Source organism: Tachysurus fulvidraco, chromosome 6 (genome assembly GCF_022655615.1).
Source record: "Tachysurus fulvidraco isolate hzauxx_2018 chromosome 6, HZAU_PFXX_2.0, whole genome shotgun sequence".
Lineage (NCBI taxonomy): Eukaryota > Metazoa > Chordata > Actinopteri > Siluriformes > Bagridae > Tachysurus > Tachysurus fulvidraco.
In genome coordinates, this window is record NC_062523.1 from 24299940 (window position 1) to 24320187 (window position 20248).

At 38.2% G+C, this 20248-nt stretch overlaps 2 protein-coding genes and 1 long non-coding RNA gene across 7 annotated transcripts in view; 1 reads left to right on the forward strand and 2 right to left on the reverse strand.

Annotated features, from left to right (window-relative positions):
• Positions 1-1401: 1401 nt before the first annotated feature.
• On the reverse strand, positions 1402-6039 carry LOC113640983 (gamma-glutamylaminecyclotransferase B). Of its 2 annotated transcripts, none has more exons than XM_027143542.2 (3): positions 5867-6039; positions 2449-2486; positions 1402-2276 (listed from the first exon to the last, which is right to left on the reverse strand). In XM_027143542.2, exon 3 carries the CDS (start codon positions 2241-2243, stop codon positions 1779-1781), a length of 465 nt encoding a protein of 154 aa, XP_026999343.1. In that variant the 5' UTR covers positions 2244-2276; positions 2449-2486; positions 5867-6039; the 3' UTR covers positions 1402-1778. The 2 variants fall into 2 exon arrangements, with proteins under 2 accessions (XP_026999343.1, XP_026999341.1); XM_027143540.2 differs by having other exon boundaries at positions 1402-2273; positions 5867-6032.
• The window catches only part of LOC125141481, a 25372-nt gene continuing 8360 nt past the window's right edge, over positions 3237-20248 (forward strand). Inside the window, exons 1-2 of the long non-coding RNA XR_007140868.1 lie at positions 3237-3401; positions 16894-17064. This is a non-coding gene — a long non-coding RNA (uncharacterized LOC125141481). The remainder of the gene's footprint in view (positions 3402-16893; positions 17065-20248) is intronic.
• Positions 7311-20248, reverse strand: part of sytl5 (synaptotagmin-like 5) — a 19723-nt gene continuing 6785 nt past the window's right edge. Inside the window, exons 2-18 of one of the 4 annotated variants that reach the window (XM_047815119.1) lie at positions 19455-19808; positions 18550-18759; positions 18107-18222; positions 17858-17984; positions 17508-17610; positions 17154-17283; positions 16935-17035; positions 16640-16717; positions 15832-15897; positions 15506-15684; positions 15044-15146; positions 14789-14950; positions 13963-14074; positions 13625-13754; positions 13297-13505; positions 9943-10093; positions 7311-7716 (exon numbers count right to left, since the gene is read on the reverse strand). In XM_047815119.1, coding sequence (XP_047671075.1) covers positions 9951-10093; positions 13297-13505; positions 13625-13754; positions 13963-14074; positions 14789-14950; positions 15044-15146; positions 15506-15684; positions 15832-15897; positions 16640-16717; positions 16935-17035; positions 17154-17283; positions 17508-17610; positions 17858-17984; positions 18107-18222; positions 18550-18759; positions 19455-19573 — 2088 coding nt within the window. In that variant the 5' untranslated portion in view covers positions 19574-19808 and the 3' untranslated portion in view covers positions 7311-7716; positions 9943-9950. Of the gene's footprint in view, positions 10094-13296; positions 13506-13624; positions 13755-13962; positions 14075-14788; positions 14951-15043; positions 15147-15505; positions 15685-15831; positions 15898-16639; positions 16718-16934; positions 17036-17153; positions 17284-17507; positions 17611-17857; positions 17985-18106; positions 18223-18549; positions 18760-19454; positions 19809-20248 lie in introns of all 4 variants that reach the window. The other 3 variants (XM_027143636.2, XM_027143635.2, XM_027143637.2) reach the window with 3 other exon arrangements.

Genomic DNA, 20248 nt, shown 5'->3' on the forward strand with positions numbered 1-20248 from the left:
AATCTGCCTTTTCAAATATGTGACTAAATACAAATCCAGATATATCATATGCACTTTGGTCACTTTTCTGTGATAGAGCAGAAGCAAGGTTACACATATTGTTGATACAGTGGTATTATATGATCTAAGATAATAATGTATAATATAGATAGATATCATCTGTATATTATCTGCATTAATAGTCTGTAATATACATCATCTGTATATTACACACTACTGCTGCTGTATATTGTTCAAAAGCATAATATTGCACAATATTTTTATTTGCACTCCCACACTTTGTGTACATAACTGATCAGTCATATTCTATATTCATATTTTATTCATTCTATATTCATATTTAATACTTATTCTGTCTATATTGTATCCCATTGTCTGCATTGTTTTCTTGTATAGTTTGTATAGTATTGTGTTATTTATGTCTGTATATTTTGAGAGTCACAAACTGCTGGAACCAAAGTCCTTGTGTGTCAACCTATATAACCTATATATATATACACCTTGTGTGTGTATAATCATATAAGACCACATATAAGACTGCTTACCTAGCAAACCCAAGAAAGGAGTTTCCAAATTATTGAAACTGAAAACTGGTCACCTTTTAAAAGAATGGGCTGATATCAGGTAGCTGTTAAGATTTCCAAAGATGAAGTGAGTCTTTCACAATGTTTGTTTCAGCAAGCACAATCTGGCTTAGATTTAAAACGCGACCGTTAAAGGTGTAGATTTCAGCTCAAATAGGTCACATTAGATACCAACTCATCCCTACATAACTGGCAATAGAGCTCAGGTATGCTCTGTCATATATCTTAAACAGGGGTTTTTGAGGTGGGAAAAAAATTAAATAAGCAGAAAACTAATCAATGTAGTGTAAAATAGGCTTGACCATACAATTAAATGCACTTAGGGCCAAATTTTCAGCACATAAAATCAGTACTGCCTTTAAATATGGAAAGGGGGATATTTGGTGGATGTACGTGAAGTGGTTTGAATCTGAACTATGGCTCAGTTCCATACAGTACAGTTGTTTTGCACAATAATAAGCACTACAGGTAGGTTAAGGTTTTTTAGGCTATTTTTTTTGGCACCAATGCTCAACTGACTTTTTTGGATGCTTGGAATACTTCCAAATGAAGATCTCCATTTTTACCTTTGCTTACACCACACAGTTGAGCTGATTACAGTGCTATGAGATACTTATGTAGTGCTATAAGAAGCACAAGCAAAACATTTTGGGATGAGGTAGAATAGATGTGTGTCAAATACCTTTCTAGAAAAACCATGTTTCAAGAATTCTCCAAGTGGTTCTTTTGTTATTTGATGGTTCTTATCTTTGCTTTTGAAAAAATAAATTCTCACAGGAAAACAGAGGGAGAACAGAAGAAACCTGTAAAGTCATCACATCATTTACATGTTTATTAAAATTACAATCTTTATTAAAATGAGATGGAAAATGAGAGACATTTAAATCCATTTCTTTTCTTATTTTCTAGACTAAGCATGAACATCAATCATGATTAAATTTAATTTTTAACTCATCAAATAAAATTTATTTAAAAAAAGAAAAAGCTATTGCTGTTTAGCTAAACAGAATCAGTTGGAGGATAAAATAAAGTGCAGATCTTCAGTATTAGATTCAGTATTAATTCACATACATTCTCAATCCCTACTTATTAACAAAAGGAATTCATTTATTCATTGTGTATGGCTGTGTGTATAGCTGCAGAAGGATTGTCAATGATAACGACAGAAAATAAAATATCAGTCAGAAATATCAATCAGTCTCTGGATTCTCGAGGCTCATATTGCAGACCGTGGTCCCCATATGCATCATAGTTGTCAAATGTTGGATACAGGAGCCACTCAGGCTCGTAAATGGTCGTACTGTACACAAAGGCTTCAGTGGTACAGCCCACTTTAGGTGCTTCCTCTTCTTCTCCAACCCATTCTTTAACCTCAAGCAAGACTCGTGATCGCTGATACATTTGTGGACAGTTTTCAAACCAATCAAGAAATTTCAGCATTGGTTCATCCACACTGTAGATTTCTCCTTCGACACGCTGTCCTTCTCCAGGCTTGTTGAGGAGGAATGGGATATTGTACTTGCCCGCTATCACCAGGGGGTATTTTTCAACAGTACGAGCATGGCCAAGGAACCTGGCCTTGCCTTTGGTAGTGTCCATCATCCTGTAGTAGTTAGGCTGGCCCTTTTTAAGAGTGCCATACACAAAAACATGCGTCATCTGTGTAGCCGGTAGCAGAAAGCTAAGAATCTACTTTTAGAAGAAACAAAACAAAATCAAGATTAACAACCCTTAACTGGGCTACAGTTGTCCATACAGTACCAAAAGACTTTTTATAGTATAACTGACTATGAAATGTGATAAAAAAAATTGTATTTGTATTGGTATAATGCTATAGTACTCTTTACAAAGAAGAACTGCTTACCAGAGTTGTAGGAATGAACTTCCTCATAAGTAAAACTCCTGTAATATAAAAGTGATCATAAACAGATGTTTTTTCTTTTTCTTTTTGCTAACAGACCAAAAAAAAAGCCTTTCCCAAAAAAATTAAAAGACATCATCATTCCAATCAATATCTCAGAGTGTTAAACACTGAGCCAGAGAGGATCAGACTGCATGATTAATCCATCAGCAATGTAGCTGCAGTGTCTGCTGTTTGGAAACAAGTAACCCAGCAAACTAAAGTTAAACTTCTTCCAGGTTCATAATTATAAACTAGTTATTAGTAGAGGGAGTTTTACTGGAAACCAGAGCTAGCCTAAATGTTGTGCAAACCTATTATGTGTAAAGAAGGTAAAGAAGGAAATGGATCCAATTTTTTGTCATTTTGGGTTTGTTTTTTGTTTGTTTGTAATCTATACTCTAACCATGTACAAGTCCCATTCACTGAACTACAAAGAAACACTGGCCCTGTCCAGGTGAAGCATATAATTTCACACATTTTTAAGCTCACATCAATGTTTTTATAGCATGAAGCTTTATGTAGCTTCAAGTAGTTCTGGGAACTAAACTAATATATATATAGAAATGAGGTTCAGAGTCATATCCACCATTATTTTTTCAAGTACAAATAAACCATTCTTTGTGCAATACCTTACACTCTACTTACATTTACACCTGTGAACGTATAGACTTTTATTTTGATATCTTTTCACAATCTCCTGTGATTTCCTCCTAGATAATCTTTACCTCACTGCAGTTAATTGCCTCGCCTTGGTTTGAGGGCATTCACTGGATGATTGTAAATTATATTCGGTTATACTTGAACACGCACAGTAAAAAAGTACCTTATTTGGTACCTAGGCGTATATTTCTGCCTGTTTTTTGAAAACGACAAAAGGTGTATTTGAATTTTGGTATTTGAATACCAAAAGAAAGGTAAGAACTGTTAAAATGAGTACACACACACACACACACACACACACACACACACACACACACACACACACACACACACACACACACACATATCACCGGGTCAGAGTAAGCTGGAATACAGCAAAAAAGTAAACAAAAATTGTCCTGACAAAATTTACAATTCCAAAGAGAATATCAATATGAATTCATTCATCTGATGTCTTCAATACACCATAAATCTATTTTATAGCTTCTCACCATTAACTGTTTCAAAACTGATTTATCTAAAGTGTATCAGAGATATTACATAGTTTTATTTAGAAGGATGTCTAGGCAGATTCTCTTGTGTGCCATGGGGGCACATGTCGTCTCTAATATCTGAGGATTCTCAGGGTTGTGCATCTTTTTGTTCCACACTTTTAACTTTCTGTTAACATGTTTGGAAACAGTATGCTGTGAACATCCAACTTCTTTGGCAATGAATGTTTGTGGCTTATCCTCCTTGTAAAGGGTGTCAATGATCGTCTTCTGGACAACAGTGAGATCAGCAGTCTTCCCCGTAATTGTGTGGCCTAGTGAACCAAACTGAGGCACCATTTTGATGGCTCAGGAAACCTTTGCAGGTGTTTTGAGTTGATTAGCTGAATGGCATGTCACCATATTCTATTCTGTACCCATTTTTTGGTGTTTTTTATTTTTTTTAAATATGAGCCCAAATCATCACAATTAAAAGAACCACAGACTTAAACTACTTCAGTCTGTGTGTACTGAATTTATATAATACACGAGTCTCACTATTTGAGTAAATTTACTGAAATAAACAAACTTTTCCCACAACATCCCAATTTATTGAGATAGACCTGTATGCATGCTGTTTGATCAACGTGAAGATAAAGGGAGTGAAACAGTGCGTTTGTTGTGTGTAGAACTAAGACACACAAGCCTTATGTGTAACTGGTATGTTGTTCATGGTGTAATTCTCCATGAAAGAATGTGTACAACTCCCTGATGTTTTTCATTTTTATTTATTTTTACTAATTACATTCATATCATCATTCATAACTCTCGCAAAACTAGTCTGCACTGACTGAATGTTTTTTTCTTGAACTTAATTTTATTAGATTGGACATGCCAATTTTAATAAATCATGACACTAAATCTTTACTTTTAAAAACTGCGTTTTTTTAAATTAACGTGTTGAGTGAATTAACAAAAACATATTTAAAAAAAAAAAAGGTTTTCATCGATTCAGTGAACGATTCGTCGAACGATTCCGTGAACGATTCGTCGAACGATTCCGTGAACGATTCGTCGAACGATTCAGTAAAAGTTTCAGTGAAGTGAAAGATTCGAGTCACAGGGATTAGTGATGGGAAGTTCGGTTCTTTTCCGCGAACCGGTTCTTTCGGACAATTTTTTTTTTAATGAACCATTTCAATAATCGTTTTTTTAAACAATTCGATAATCCGGTTCACCAGTTCTTTTACTTCCTGACGTAATGACGTAATTCACAATTACGTAATGACGTAAATTCCTTCATCCCGCCGCTGCCGGCAGATATTAATACAATCAATTTAACACATTTGAAAAGTTCTTTGTAACCATAACTTTAGTTGAATACGTTTCTTACATTTAAGTTTTGCAACTAAAACACCCAGTGCAGGCATTGATGTGCAAACGTGGGTGTTTTACGTGTCTTGAAGATATAAAGTTAATAAACTAATCTTCATCAACTTACAAAAACTTACAAAAGAAAGCATAATTTTGAAATGTTTATTTCGCTCCATCAGTTGTTTCAAAAACTAATGCAACTGAGTTAAACACTCATACGTTGATAAGACATTAAATCGTAACCATTTCCATTTGTTGCTGTATCAGTTCAGTGGTTTACGCATGCGCAGCAACAACTCATCGGTTCTCAGTATGTCGGATGCGTCCGAAAGAAACAGTTCTCAGTTCAGTGTACTGATGATTCGCTGTATCAGTTCAGTTATTCAAGCACGCGCACTTTAGTAACTTGTGGATCAGCACTGACTCAAGACGCGAACTGTTTAGAACGAATCAGTCCGATTTGGTGAACTGGTTCATCCAGTTCACTAAAAAGAAATGGTTCAAAAGAACGATTCGTTCACGAACCGGCCATCACTAACAGGGATAAAACAAAAGGACCACATTTACTTTTCAGGACATTTTTCTCTCCAGCTGAGATAAACACATTCAACTCCACAAAGCGTTATATTTTGACTATGTTCAAGATTTCAGAGTGTGAATTATTTTCACAACACCGGTTAGACTTCTTTAGTTAATCTATATCATAGGTTCGTTTTTGCAAATCTGCTGCTGTGAACAGAATCCAATGAGATGCTGCATAATAAACTACAGACTATCATCTATACCACCTGTATGGATCATGTCTAGTGAAACAAAGTTTAAAGTGCATACTTATAAGTTGAAGAAATCTTAGAAATATCATTTTGAAATCTTACCTGAATTTAAAGTCTTAAAAAATCCCCCTTTTCCAAAAGTGTCTATGACAATTTCTCAGATTGCCAAATGGCTCCTTAAATGCTATTTATGTGTAATACATGGGTTACTAAATGCCTACTCTGTCCTCTCTGTAATGCTCTTTACTTATATATTCACCATGGAGCCGGTTAAAAGGCGGTAGCACAACCAGAAATATTTTCAATATAAAAGTCCTCTCTTTTCAAGTGAAGACGTTGACCATAGATATATATATATATATATATATATACACTAGATGTCGCCTTGTATAGGGCAATTACATTGGAACGAATGCGTCAATTGAGCCGACATCTTGGTACGGGGGACCCCCTCCTCTTAATGCATTAGCGTCAATGTAGGCAAATAAATAAAATCACTATAAATCGTCATGAATGCGATTTCTATTTTTTTTGGTTGATTCCAAAGGTCAGACATGTATTTATCATTAAGTCCAGAGAAAAGTTAAGGTTTTGATATTGTGTTGGTTTATTAAATATGATACACAAAGCAATTTGCAGCTGGAAGCAAATCACAAATTTGAGAAGAACATGTGAAAGTTAGATAGCCAAAAACTGTTCAATCTTATATTTATTCCTTTCCCACAATACTTTTGCCACATTAAATAAGAATGTAATAAAGTCACATAAACCAAAAAAAAAAAAAAGTTCGACTTTGAGGCGGAACTTGTGTGTTGCACTGCCAAGCTAACTGGTGACATCCTTCCAGGACTGTCAGCTGAGTTGTGTTTAAGTGTCCCTGCAACTTGTCCATGACTGACGTCTCCGTTTATCACTTGGGAATCTACAGTTTCAGATTATTTTATTTAATACCATGTCAGCAATCAAAGGCTATTTTCATGGCAAAATTCAATTACATTAATTTTAATTAACATACGATAAAAAAAAATCCAAACCCTTTTCAGGCATAATGTCATTAAATATTAAAACTTAAGTGAATAACGATAAAAGAGCATTCTGCTTGTGTTAAGTTCAGGACAATCTAATAAAATATGTTTGACAGATAAGGGAATCTTACAAAACATACATAAAGTTGGGTCTTTTCACCTTTAAGCAAAAAAGCATGGGTCAATATTTAATGTCCTTATTAAGAGCTTCGGACTCTACAAACATTGTCTGTTTTCCTAACTGTTAAAAACTAATTGGTAACTAGCGTGGATTAGCTGCGGTCGTTAACCAAAGACTGAAACAAACCAACGTAACCAGAAATATAATTTCCTATCATTCAATATCATAAAACACATTCTCACTTGTGTATTGTAATCCCTGGCTATTTGGTTTTTAGATTTCTTTCGTTTGAACTTGAAAGATGGCATTCCAAGGCGAAATCTAGTGTATAGATATCTATGGACGTTGACAAATGTTTCTATGCACATTCTGGAAAAAAGAAAAAAGGTGACACTCAAGATGAGGTTAATATAGTTTATTGTTTACTGCCTAAGGGTATCTAAAGATGCATAAACAAGCTCTGTTAGCAGATCCCTGAGCAATCTTCCTGCTCAGAGCTGACAATGCAGACATACACACTGAACATGCTTTACAGTCAGGCAACAAACACACCGACTTAACATTTAACACATAGAAGTCATATCTTGCTACTCAGGATGTCTTATAAACACTAAGCAGGCAAATGTGACACCAGTGTTTATTTAGAAGTGATGTCTTATCTTGTTTATAAGGCTCACCGCTACATACAGGAATGAAGAACTAACGATATAAATGGCAGCTTGTTCATCATATCTTCTTTAACCTCAGTCAAATCTCCAACATGGAAACTGTTCTTAGGATCCAAAGGTCAGTGCTTCGTCACCAGCCTTTATATTTAAAAAAACAACAACATGAAAATAAAATAAAACATGACTCGATTTTTCTATATAATCTAGAAGAACTAGCAGATCACCATCTATCTTTCTGGAAACTTTCTACAGAAGTTACTTTAGATACTTTAACCCAACAGAGCTGTTCCAGTATCAAGGTGATCTAATGACTGATTATCTAAAGCAGGCATTCTCAAACATTTTACAGCCAGGGACCTTTTAAGGTGGAAAACTCAGAGAACCTTTACAAGCATGATTTAACTAATTGTTAAAAATATGCCATAATATTTTGTTCATTTATTGGAACCTCGTAACTTTTTACTCCTAAGCATTCTACTGATTAAACACATTAGGTCTATGATGAAATTATTAATTTATTATTATTATTTTACTGTTATTGAAGTGGCCAGTCAAATGGGTAAAAACTATGAAGAACAATAATAAATAATTTTGATAATAATGGCTAGTGAACCAGCGATCCCAAGTAGCGGAGCTCTAACTAAATTCTGCAAGATCTTCAGTAGCAGATTGATCCTTCTGTACCTGTGCATTCTGCTGTGTATGTTGGTTTCTCATGTTATCGCACATTTTTCACAACCATTGAGAGTGTGCCATTTAGTTCACCCTCCTGCTGTTCTGTGCATTTGGTTTGTGTGTACAATGTCATTACCTGCACCATTCTGTGACGTTGTAGTATTTTACTGCACATTTTGCTGTAATTCTACAATCTCACAATGATTTTGTCTTACCTTTGTCTTATTATTTTTACTTAATGTAGGTGCAGGTTGTGTAGAGTCTTGTATGATTTTCAAGGCACAGTATTTCATCACATTATATGCTTATATTAACAGTTTGATAATGATCTACCTGACTTGACCGAAGTACGTTTGTACTTTGTGCAAATGTCTCTAAAATCTTACACAGGAGTGTCCACATAATTCATTCATTCATTCACTCAGATTTTTAAATATTGACATAAATCATCCTGGCTGGATACCTCTGGACTTGGCCTGGGCAGCGTGGCAACTTTATACACCAATCAGCCATAACAATTCTTTTTCTAACATTTACACCATTTTATATAACGATCCTAAACCGACTGGAAGCTTTTGGGTTGGTGCCATAACTTTTACAGAATTAAATCATTTCTCATTTTAATCCTTTCATCCTCTGTATATGTTTTATTCTGTTCCATCTGGGAACATTGGGCACAAGGCAAAAAGACGCTCTGAACTGGGTCCCAGACCATCAAGGTACCATCCACACACACTCACACACTCATTCTCACCTCAGAGCAATATAGCCGATTTAGTTACTGCCATGTATTTAGGAAGTAAATGGACACCGGTGAACCTAAAAAAACACTTATCTGGACGGGAAGAACGAGCAAACGACACTTGTTTTCACGTATAGACATTAAAGAATAGTATCATTTATCCATTTTTATCCAAGTTTTACTGTTTTGTTTGTGTTTTGGCAGTTTGTTAGCGAATCTATATATTGATATGTATCATGTATTACACAAATGTCTTTAAATGCAGTGTTATGATATTTTAGTCATATCGCCCACTATTACTCTGGACACGAAGACAGCCTGAGGTAGAGCAGCACACATCTAATGCTCAATGAACGCTGCTTCAAGCATGCACTACTGGAGAGACATGTACTGAACCATTGAGGTGTGCTTGATTTCGGTCTCATCGCTACAACAGCACAGGAAACAGATTCCTCACAAGAAAATATGCAATCGAAGCAGAATTGTCTTTTTGTTATCTATATGAGAGTGGCAGTGAGCGTGCTTTGCTGTTTATAGTTTATCTAATTGCTGTGCACTTTGAATAGAATGGTGTGTGCCTTCAGAAATATGTCTCCATGTGTGTGAGCAAGTTTTGTGTCTGTGCTTAAGATAGGATTTGTTTTATTTACAGCTATGTTCTTGGGAGAAGTTGTGTGTTGTGATATATTTGTGCATATACGATGCATGCTTGTGCAGTAAAGAGACACAGTGAGGAAGGATGGAGTGTTCATATAGACAGCAAGAGGTCATGTATGTAATTGTCTGTCTCTCAAAATGCAGTGATCAAGGCTAATGTCGAGGACAATATTTCTGTGTGTATCATTATGTAGCATCTATATGTGTTTGCGAAGTGCACTTTTCTATAAGGTGACAAGGAGCAGTAGCTTTTGATGAATATTGCGAGACACGTATCTATCCGTCTGCACCTCTGTCTCTACGTTAATCTCTTGGCCATTGTGGACCTCAGCATTAGCGTGCACTCCTGTGGAACCTCTGGGTTGTCGATCATGCGTTGCCATAGTCGCTGCTCCTCACCATGGGAGTCATTCCAGTCCACTTCCTTCCCATAGCTCAGACCTAAGGGGGGAAGGACAATCAGCACTAAGCAACTTCCTGCATGGTGAAACAGTCATTTCCTCCAAACTATAAACCTCTGTGGGTATGTGTTGAATGTGTTTAACTACACTGCTCAAAAAAATAAAGGGAACACTTAAGCAACACATCCTAGATCTGAATGAATGAAATAGTCTTATTAAATTTTTCTTTACAAAGTTGAATGTGCTGACAACAAAATCACACAAAAATTATCAATGAAAATCAAATTTATTAACCCATGGAGGTCTGGATTTGGAGTCACACTCAAAATTGAAGTGGAAAAATACACTACAGGCTCATCCAACTTTGATGTAATGTCCTTAAAACAAGTCAAAATGAGGCTCAGTGGTGTGTGCAGCCTCCACGTGCCTGTATGACCTCCCTACAACGCCTGGGCATGCTCCTGATGAGGTGGCAGATGGTCTCCTGAGGGATCTCCTCCCAGACCTGGACTGAAGCATCCACCAACTCCTGGACAGTCTGTGGTGCAACGTGGCATTGGTGGATGGAGCAAGACATGATGTCCCAGATGTGCTCAATTAGATTCAGGTCTGGGGAACGGGCGGGCCAGTCCATAGCATCAATGCCTTCGTCTTGCAGGAACTGCTGACACACTCCAGCCACATGAGGTCTAGCATTGTCTTGCATTAGGAGGAATCCAGGGACAACCGCACCAGCATATGGTCTCACAAGGGGTCTGAGGATCTCATCTTGGTACCTAATGGCAGTCATGCTACCTCTGGTGAGCACATGAAGGGCTGTGCTCGCCACCCCACACCATTACTGACCCACTGCCATCAGCAGAACGTTCTCCACGGCGTCTCCAGACTCTGTCACGTCTGTCACATGTGCTCAGTGTGAACCTGCTTTCATCTGTGAAGCGCACAGGGCGCCAGTGGCGAATTTGCAAATCTTGGTGTTCTCTGGCAAATGCCAAACGCCCTGCCTGGCGTTGGGCTGTAAGCCAAACCCCCACCTGTGGACGTTGGGCCCTCATACCACCCGCATGAAGTCTGTTTCTGACCGTTTGAGCAGACATATGCACATTTGTGGCCTGCTGGAGGTCATTTTGCACGGCTCTGGCAGTGCTCCTCCTGTTCCACCTTGCACAAAGGCGGAGGAAGCGGTCCTGCTGCTAGGTTATTGCCCTCCTACGGCTTCCTCCACGTCTCCTGATGTACTGGCCTGTCTCCGGTTAGGGCTTCTATGCTCTGGACACTATGCTGACAGACACAGCCAACCTTCTTGCCACAGCTCGCATTGATGTGCCATCCTGGATGAGCTGCACTACCTGAGCCACTTGTGTGGGTTGTAGACTCCGTCTCATGCTACCACTAGAGTGAAAGCACCGCCAGCTTTCAAAAGTGACTAAAACTTCAGCCAGAAAGCATAGGAACTGAGAAGTGGTCTGTGGTCACCACCTGCAGAACCACTCCTTTATTGGGGGTGTCTTGCTAATTGCCTACAATTTCCACCTGTTGTCTATTCCATTTGCATAACATCATGTGGAACTGATTGTCAATCAGGGTTGCTTCCTAAGTGGGCAGTTTGATTTCACAGAAGTGTGATTGACTTGGAGTTACATCGTGTTGTTTAAGTGTTCCCTTTATTTTTTTTGAGCAGTGTATAAAAGGATGGAAAAAAAAAGAAACCATTCAAGAGGGTGCAGCAGGAAACCAAAGCAATCATGCTGAGTAATGAATCTGTGCTTAATAGATGCACTATCCGGTGCTGGATGACAAATAAACTAATGACAAATTCTGGAATTTGATTACACATTTTTAATATTATATATAAATGAAGAATTTTACTTGAGTATGAAAATAACACAGTGAACAATCCATCCTGCACCAATGCAAAAGCATCTATGTCCATATAAATATCTCCAAAACAATCATGGTGTAATTATAGTCAAAATCAGGAGTCTTCAATCTTATAAACAGCGGGTGAGGCTGAAGGCTTTCACTCCCACCAAACAGCTATCACATCTTTCAATTCAGTTCATTATGGTCTCCAATATATTAAGTGCAGCTCCTATATGGCTGGAATGAAAGCCTTCAGCCACATTGGCCCTCTTTTGCATAAGACCGAATGCCCCCTGTATAAATAAACCAGCCTTAACCACCAACTGTTTGAATGCTTACTCTCTACAACCCCATTGCCCATATGTAGAGTTAATTTCTTAATTTGAATTACTTAATTTCAGCAGGAAATAACATTTTCCTTTGTTTCCTTTGTAGATTTGCTCAACCGTGTTAATACCAAATATTAGTATATACACTTGTGCTAAGAACCCTAGCATTTATACTCACTCTACTAAGCTTCCAAGACAAATATACCGTCTTATACAATAGCACTACTGGGCATAACAAGGTGAGTATAACAGCATAAAAGTGGCCTGCAAAATCACCTTGAGTCGCCATCATCTCAAAGGAGATTTGTAGAATTATTTGAGCAACATGTACAAGAGACTAGTTGAATCTTAACCTAATATGTATTTAAAAAAAATCTCTTTTATTAAGGCAAAATGAGGTAGATGGTAACATACATTAGGTAGAAATAATATGTTGTTATTTTTTTTTTTGTAATTCTTGTAATTCCACTGGCAAAACCAAGTTCTCTTAGGAAATAAGGTCTTGAGATTTTGAAGCCTAGTTCACATTTTCCATCATGCTTGTCAATCCTATTGCAAAGATTTGTTCCGCAGTTGTTATCCTTGAAAGCAAGAGTGCCCCCTAATAGACTGGCTAACAACCAGTTTACGCTAAATTACTTTTCTGTGAAACTATACTTTTTCAGGGCGGAAAGAAAATTTGTGTTAACCAAACAAAATAAACCAAATCTTTATTTTTAATGGTGCAGATTTAGCATTAACAAGTCCATCTTATAAGATTAATGAAAGGTGTTTAATATGCTGAAATGATTAGTTGTAAATAGATGGCTAGATGTTGAATTTGGTCATTTCACCAACAATCAGCATGTGACAAATAAAAATCTGGGTTTTTATTTGTTTGAGAGCTCTTGAGTGACCAGACGTGACAGTGATGAAGGCATACTTTCATGTAATTCATTAGTTATATAAAGGACAGGGAGGGAGGGAGAGAGAGAGAGAGAGAGAGAGAGAGAGAGAGAGAGAGAGAGAGAGAGAGAGAGAGAGAGAGCCAGAGAGAGAGAGAGAGACTGACCCGTCCCAGCTCCTAGTCGCACTCCTCCAAGGAAGACGTTGCTGGCGAGTGGCTCTTTGTCCCAGACAGTGAGCTCCAGACACACGCTGTCCAGGTCACTGTGCTGCAAACCACAGTAGGTGAAAGTATGATTCCAGCGTGGGTTCACCGAACGCTTCACCACTGCAGTCTTGTGTTTTGTACTCTTTTTGTCATCAGGCAGCAGGTACCTATACCACACATGACAATTAAAGTAAGATTTTACTTACGCATTTCCTGAGTATGATTAGAAACATGCATTTTGTGAGTCTTTCTTTTCACAAAAGAAAATAAGAGGGTCTGGTCTTACCCTTTGACAAATGGATCAGAGGAGCCTGATTTGACAGCTGTTAGGTTTTTGGCTTCTTTAACCAGCAGCTCAACCATACCTCCTTTTGGCAGAGTGATACTCTTCTTCCCTTTCAGAAATCCCCTTTTCACTGAGATAGAGGGCTCAATAGATTAATTTATTATGTCTGACAGGGCAAAAACATCGCAGGACATCAGTGCATAATCACACAGCAAACAAAAAAAATGCATGAACAGAAAATCCATGGTTTGATCCAACACTGAAGCACATTATGGGAGAAGGTTTCTATCAGTAAGAATGAATAATTGGCTGTATTCAATAACATTTCTCAACACTACCTTGTATTTGGTCCAGTGGCAGTGAAAGGTTCCTCTCTGCAGGGATGTACTTAAGCACCACAGTCAGCTCACCCTTATACTGCATCAGGGACTCTGTAGCACACTCAGCCTGCTGGGAACCCACCGTTACAGAACATTATACAGCATTACACCATGCACAACCGATGCTTTCACTAGCTTTGTAAGAAAATTCATTTGCATTGTGTCTTTCTAGGTTTATTATTATAAGAGAGAGAGAGAGAGAGAGAGAGAGAGAGAGAGAGAGAGAGAGAGAGAGAGAGAAGTATACAATAATAACAGTAATTAACCTTAATAATAATTAATAATAATTTTTCAATCTGTTATAAGAAATATACAAAAATATACAGAGGACAATAATAATAATAATAATAATTTACAATCTGATTGTAAATTATTATTATTATTATAATTATAATAATAATTATTATTATTATTGTCCTCTGTATATTTTTGTATATTTCTTATAACAGATTGAAAAATTATTATTAAGGTTAATTACTGTTATTATTGTATACTTCTATACTTTATATATGTTTTATATAGTTTTTTTGTCTCCCTATAATATCTTATGTATAATTTCAAGTTACCTTGCCTTGATATTATATTTTTGATAAGCCTTTATCCCTTTGCTGCTGATACTATGCAAATATTCCTTCTGTGCGACGAATAAAGAATTATCTGATCTGATCTTTTTTTTTTATCTTTTTTTTTTTTTAATCGAGCAGCCAAATGTCCACCAGAGGCTAAAGTTGTCATGTATTCTTATTACTAAGGAAATCTGGATAGAAATGTGTGTGTGTCTCACTCTGGGCTGTAACGGGAACCAATCCTCTATCTGTTTGTCAAATTCCCAGGAGTCAAAGGTCAGCTCGGTCTCTCCTAAGAAGGTGTTGTGTCCGAAGCGGTCATGATGCCACACAGAAACCTGTAGAGTGCGTGTCTCCAGCTGGGAATGACTCACCACATACTGCACACAGAGAGCAAGAAAGAGTATCTCATGCGTGCTGTGACAGGAACACACTCATAAGCAGACACACAGGTGAACGCAAGTCTGTCTCACCCTCAGGTTCTCGTTGAATATTGGGTCGGTGGTGTTGCTTTTGATGCTGGTTTTTCGTTTGCTCTGGCGTGACTTGTCTGGTAAGAGGTAGGTTTTGACATAACTGCAAAAAAACACAAATGAGCACATGCAAAGATCTGTAAAATAATCAGAACATTTCATTTCCATACTGATTTTAGTGAAACATAATCCTAAAAGTCATGATCAGGAGTTCTATATATACTGTATATACAGCAGATTTTAAACTTAAAACACTAAAGCTGCAGTAAACACTCTTATGGCTGTCATTCTGATTGTCGGTATGTCTGTCAGAAACAGTGCTAATGCAGCTGCGATGCTCTTTTGGCACTTTCTGTTTGGAGTTAGACAAGCTGCTGTAAATAAACTAACGATGCGAAAGTGTTAATTTCCTTAGCTATTCTAATACGTATGTGTATGTTGTTTGCACGTGCGAGCTCTTACGGGTCAGTTCGCTGTCTTCTGTCGTCTCCGGTTGCTAGGCAGCGGCACTCTCGCACTAGAACGTTGAGTGCTCCTGTTTTATAGCTGTAGGAGATGTTCAGCAGGATCTCTCCGGAAACCCGCGCATTGCCGTAGTCACCCATCTCACTGTACACGCTCATAATACTGTTCAGACTGCTCTGCAAGAGTGGGAACACAGCTGCTTTAAAACTCAGATTTGTTGTTTGTGATTATGTGTGTGTTTTTGCGTGTAAAGGATACAGACAGAGGCAGATGTCAGGAATAAACAGCAAGCATATGTAGACACACGTAGAAAGAGCACTCACAGTCTCAGCATCCGAGTCGGGTACGTTAAGGTAACCCCACTTTCGCTGTGAGCCTGGAGTAGAAGACTAGGAGGAGGAACAGAGCAACGTGAAAGAGCAGAAAGAGTGATAGATTGGAAGTAGAAAAAAGTAGGGAAGGAATAAATAGAGCCAAAAAGAGTAAAAGATAGACAGACGGCAAGGGGAATAACCTGACACTAATGCTGTTCGTACCCAGAGTCTGCTCTTATTTCAGTCATGAAAAAAAACAAAAAAAACAACTATTTTGTCTCCTTTAGCTCACTGGTTGCAAGATGACTCACATAGAGTTTATGCATAAATTGTGTGCTGCATGATACTTCATCAACCATTCAAACATCCCACCTGTACTTTATCGTTTTTAATTGCACTTTCTTCATGCTTTATATGCCCGTGTACATGGAGTAGGTGTATGTATGAAAAAAAAGAAGAAAAAAACAACACTTGTCTGTATGCACCTGTGTCTGTTTAAAAGGAGTTGAAAAGTATACATTTATATATATATATATATATATATATATATATATATATGTATGTGTGTGTGTGTGTGTGTGTGTGTGTGTGTGTGTGTGTGTGTGTGCGTGTGTCTGCCTGGATTGAGTAAACAAAATTCTCTAAAACATAACTGTCCAAAGCATTAATGTACACATATATACACAGAAGCACATAGACATAATACAAACACAGACTCTACATACAGTATATAAATATAAACAGCTGCACCAGAGGTATAAAAACATAGTGATGTGTATACTGTGTATGTGTATGTGTTTGGGTATGGAGTTAATACCACAGATTGAGCGCTGCTGACACTGCGGCTGGTTTTGTAATGAGCAGACATCAGGGCATCAATGTCTTCATCCGAGTCCTGTTGAACAAGAACAAACATCAGCTGCACATCCTGTAATCCTTTCATTTGTCACTCATCACTCACTGACCTCATCTTCAGCCAATTATAGGGCAGTCTCTGTACACACTCACCAATCATATACAGTACGTCAATTACCAGATACAAGTTACAATCAGCAGTTTTTGTCTTTTCAGGGAAGTGTGAGAGTGACCGTGTGGACAGAATGTGAACATACGGCATCATTGAGCCCGGGAACTGAGCGGCAGCGGCCAGGAAGGGAGTCGCTACTAAACCCGTCACCAAGATTACTTAGATCGATCTCGGAGCGACTGCGGTCTGGAAAGACAGACAATCAGAGAGAGAGAGTAAGACACATTGATATGTAGATCAAATTTGACCACAATTCATATCCCATATACTTGTAGCTAAGTTGACGTTGATGTGACGGTGATACCTGATGAAAAAGAGGCTCTGGACACAGCGATAGAGGGTGTGCCTGAGCCTTTTCGTTTCCCTCCAGTGCTGATCTTTTCAGGAATACTGTCACTGCTGTGGACGCTGCATACACTCTCAGCCCCATCGGGCTATACACACAAAGACACAAACATCAATATGTCCATGATACATAGTCCAAAACTATAACATTTTAGAAGACATGAAATATAAACGCCATAATACTATTAGTGTCTGAATAGTTTGCACCTTAAATAGATTATCCTTCAAAATGTGCCGATTAAGAGTCCCATTAGAATCTAATACACTACATTATCTGTATCTGTAGCCTGTAACAGACATACTGTACAGTTACCCTTTTTCTTCCTTCAGCCTGTAACGGTGATCGGCCTGGGTGTGAGCGCAGGTTATTCGGTGTTGTCGGTAACCCCGATGACTCCACAGCCACTGGTCTGGCCCTAAGAGCCAAAAGCAACTTCAGTTTTGGTAGAGAGATGAGTTTTTTATTTTATAAGACAGAAGAATTTATGATTAATATAGTCCTGTGTACAAAATATGGTGTCGCTCCAAGACAATACAAAGACAAATTAAGACCAGGATCTTAATGAGTCTCAGTGGGTGTGAAAATTTATTCTGCATGTGTACTAAAGGACCAGAACTGGAAACAGTGATATAGGTTATGCACACACAATTCACATTCCTCACCCTTTCCTCTTGCCTAAGAACCGGCCAACACTCTTGGCAGACTGGGGCGAAGCTGACCGCTCAGACTGAGGCGTTGCTGGCCGGTCCAGTCCTGACGGGGAAAGCTTCTTCTGGTCAGAACGTCCATCTCCAAACAAACAGAAAAAAAAAAAAAATCAAACACTGTTATGGTTATTTCAGTAACTTCCAAAAAGATGAGTACATAAATTGTGTAATCAGTGTGTCATGTAAACAAGGCGTGTTGTTTACCTGGAACACTTGTGAGGATGGACTGTTTGACGACGTCACTGTAAGGGATTGTCATGCGTTCAAATCGCTTGGCACGTTCTTCTAAAAACCACTCGCCTGTGACTACTTTCAGCTCCCTTTAAAATACAAAAGGTTCAAACCCCTGGTTGGTGCTTATTTAATTATTTAGAATATGTCCATCAACTAGGAGGCATTGTAAAGGGCAAAAATTTGGCAATATATTTATTTATTTCTATATTAAATTCTCTTAACTCTAACTAAGTTTTATAATGATAAAAAATCAATACAACATGATGATAGCTAGGGCACCTGCTATGGCAGACAGTCATGGCTGAGCAATTAGTATGATGAGCCAAAGTTAGTAGCTATCTTGTAATGGCCGAAACCAGTAACAATGGGCTGTGACTCTGGGAAAACAAAAACAGCTATGACTTGTGACTCACGCTGATTTGGCACAGACAATGCACTTGGGATTGCTGCTTTTCGAGGGCATGGCTGTGCAGTAGCTGCAGACACGACGGTGACACTCATAACACACACTGCCTCTCTGGAGGATCAGACCCAGAGCACGCAGGCACACGCCACACTCCCGCTGCTCCGGGTTACCACGTCGACCACGACGCTTCAGCTCCAAAAGCTCGTTCTTCAGCTTTCTGTTGACAGCAAAACAAACGTATATGAGTAACCAACCATACTACACACCTAACCCTAACACAACCAACCAATCTATATATTTCCATATATTTCCTGTAACACATATCCTACCATCACTTATCCACAAAAGCAAGGACAGAACATGTAACTCTACACGCAGAGCAGAGGTGGTAAACGAGCCCCCAATGCTGACGGTGCGAGGCAAATTTGTTAACCAGTAAGCCACAGTTAGATGAGAAATTGCTGCTAGCTCTTAACCATTGTCATTAGAGCTCTAAATCAGAGCTTCTCAACCTCAAATATTATATTTCACGCATCTTTACCAGGGGTGCCAATAATTTTGTAACTGCCTGTACATTAGAAAGATGAGAAATACTATTATAAAAATGCTGACTATTCTTTGCAGTAAACAGAAGAACTTTTTTAACTCACCACAACTTTTTGCTCTGCTCCACGTTAAGCTCGCTGAGCATCCCATAATATTAATAAAAATAATCCCTTGTGAATATACTAAATAACGCACGGTAGACGATGTGAACGATATGCTTTTAAAGCTGAATAATAACACATTTTATAGGGGTTAATGACTTAATCTATAAATGATTTTATAAGGATAGGGGGGGGAGTAAAAAATATCATACAATACTAAAGTGTGTTTTATTAAATATAAATGAATAATATCTCCCTCAAATACCTGATGCGCTTCTCCTCTCGTTTGCGGAGTTTCTCGTCTTTTTGCAGCACACTGAGGATCATTTCTCGCTCGTGTTCCTGTAGAAAGGAAAGGTTCAGGCTTTCTGTTGTCTTCGCCATGGCACTTCAGTTGTCCAATCGCTGTGCTTAATCACTGGGGCTCCGATAGTCAGATTGTCCGGTGCACATATCCAATAAGAAGCAAATTTTTAACGCAGGCCATGAGAGTCCTCGGTGTGAAAGGCCACTACAGAGCGTGATTGGGTCGAGTGATTCATCTTGGGGTTTGAAGAGCTCGAAGTCTTGCTGAGAGGTTTTACTGGCTCTTTTTCATCCACGTAAGACTGCAGCCATACTGTTTGATCAAAAGTGCAGAATTATGATTCACACACGGTATGTTATGTATTAGAGATGAGTCATCACTTTCACATATTGTAATTACAGTCAGGAGTGTGAATGATACTGTCGTGCGTGTTACACTCGAAAAGCGCAAAGTCATGATCTCACTATCACGAGCTGAAATCATACACCACTGCGTCTAACCGTACACTCACTGAGCACTTGATTAGGAATGCCCATACATCTGTACATTTGTTCAATTCAATTTATTTGTAATGCGCTTTTAGACAATTAAAATTGTCTAAAAGCAACTTTAGAGAAACAGAATTACATTAACATAAACAAGTTTGAATTTAACGTACTCTTCATCTCTACCATCTATCCCTAACGAACAAGGCAAAGGCGATGGCGGCAAGGAAAAACTCCCTGAGACTACATGCAATTATCTGATCGGCC

Coding starts and splice junctions, on each gene's coding strand:
- LOC113640983 (XM_027143540.2), bottom strand. CDS start 2,475: ATGAGGAAGTTCATTCCTACAACTCTG. Junction 2,274..2,448: donor AGTTCATTCCTACAACTCTG/GTAAGCAGTTCT, acceptor TTCTAAAAGTAG/ATTCTTAGCTTTCTGCTACC.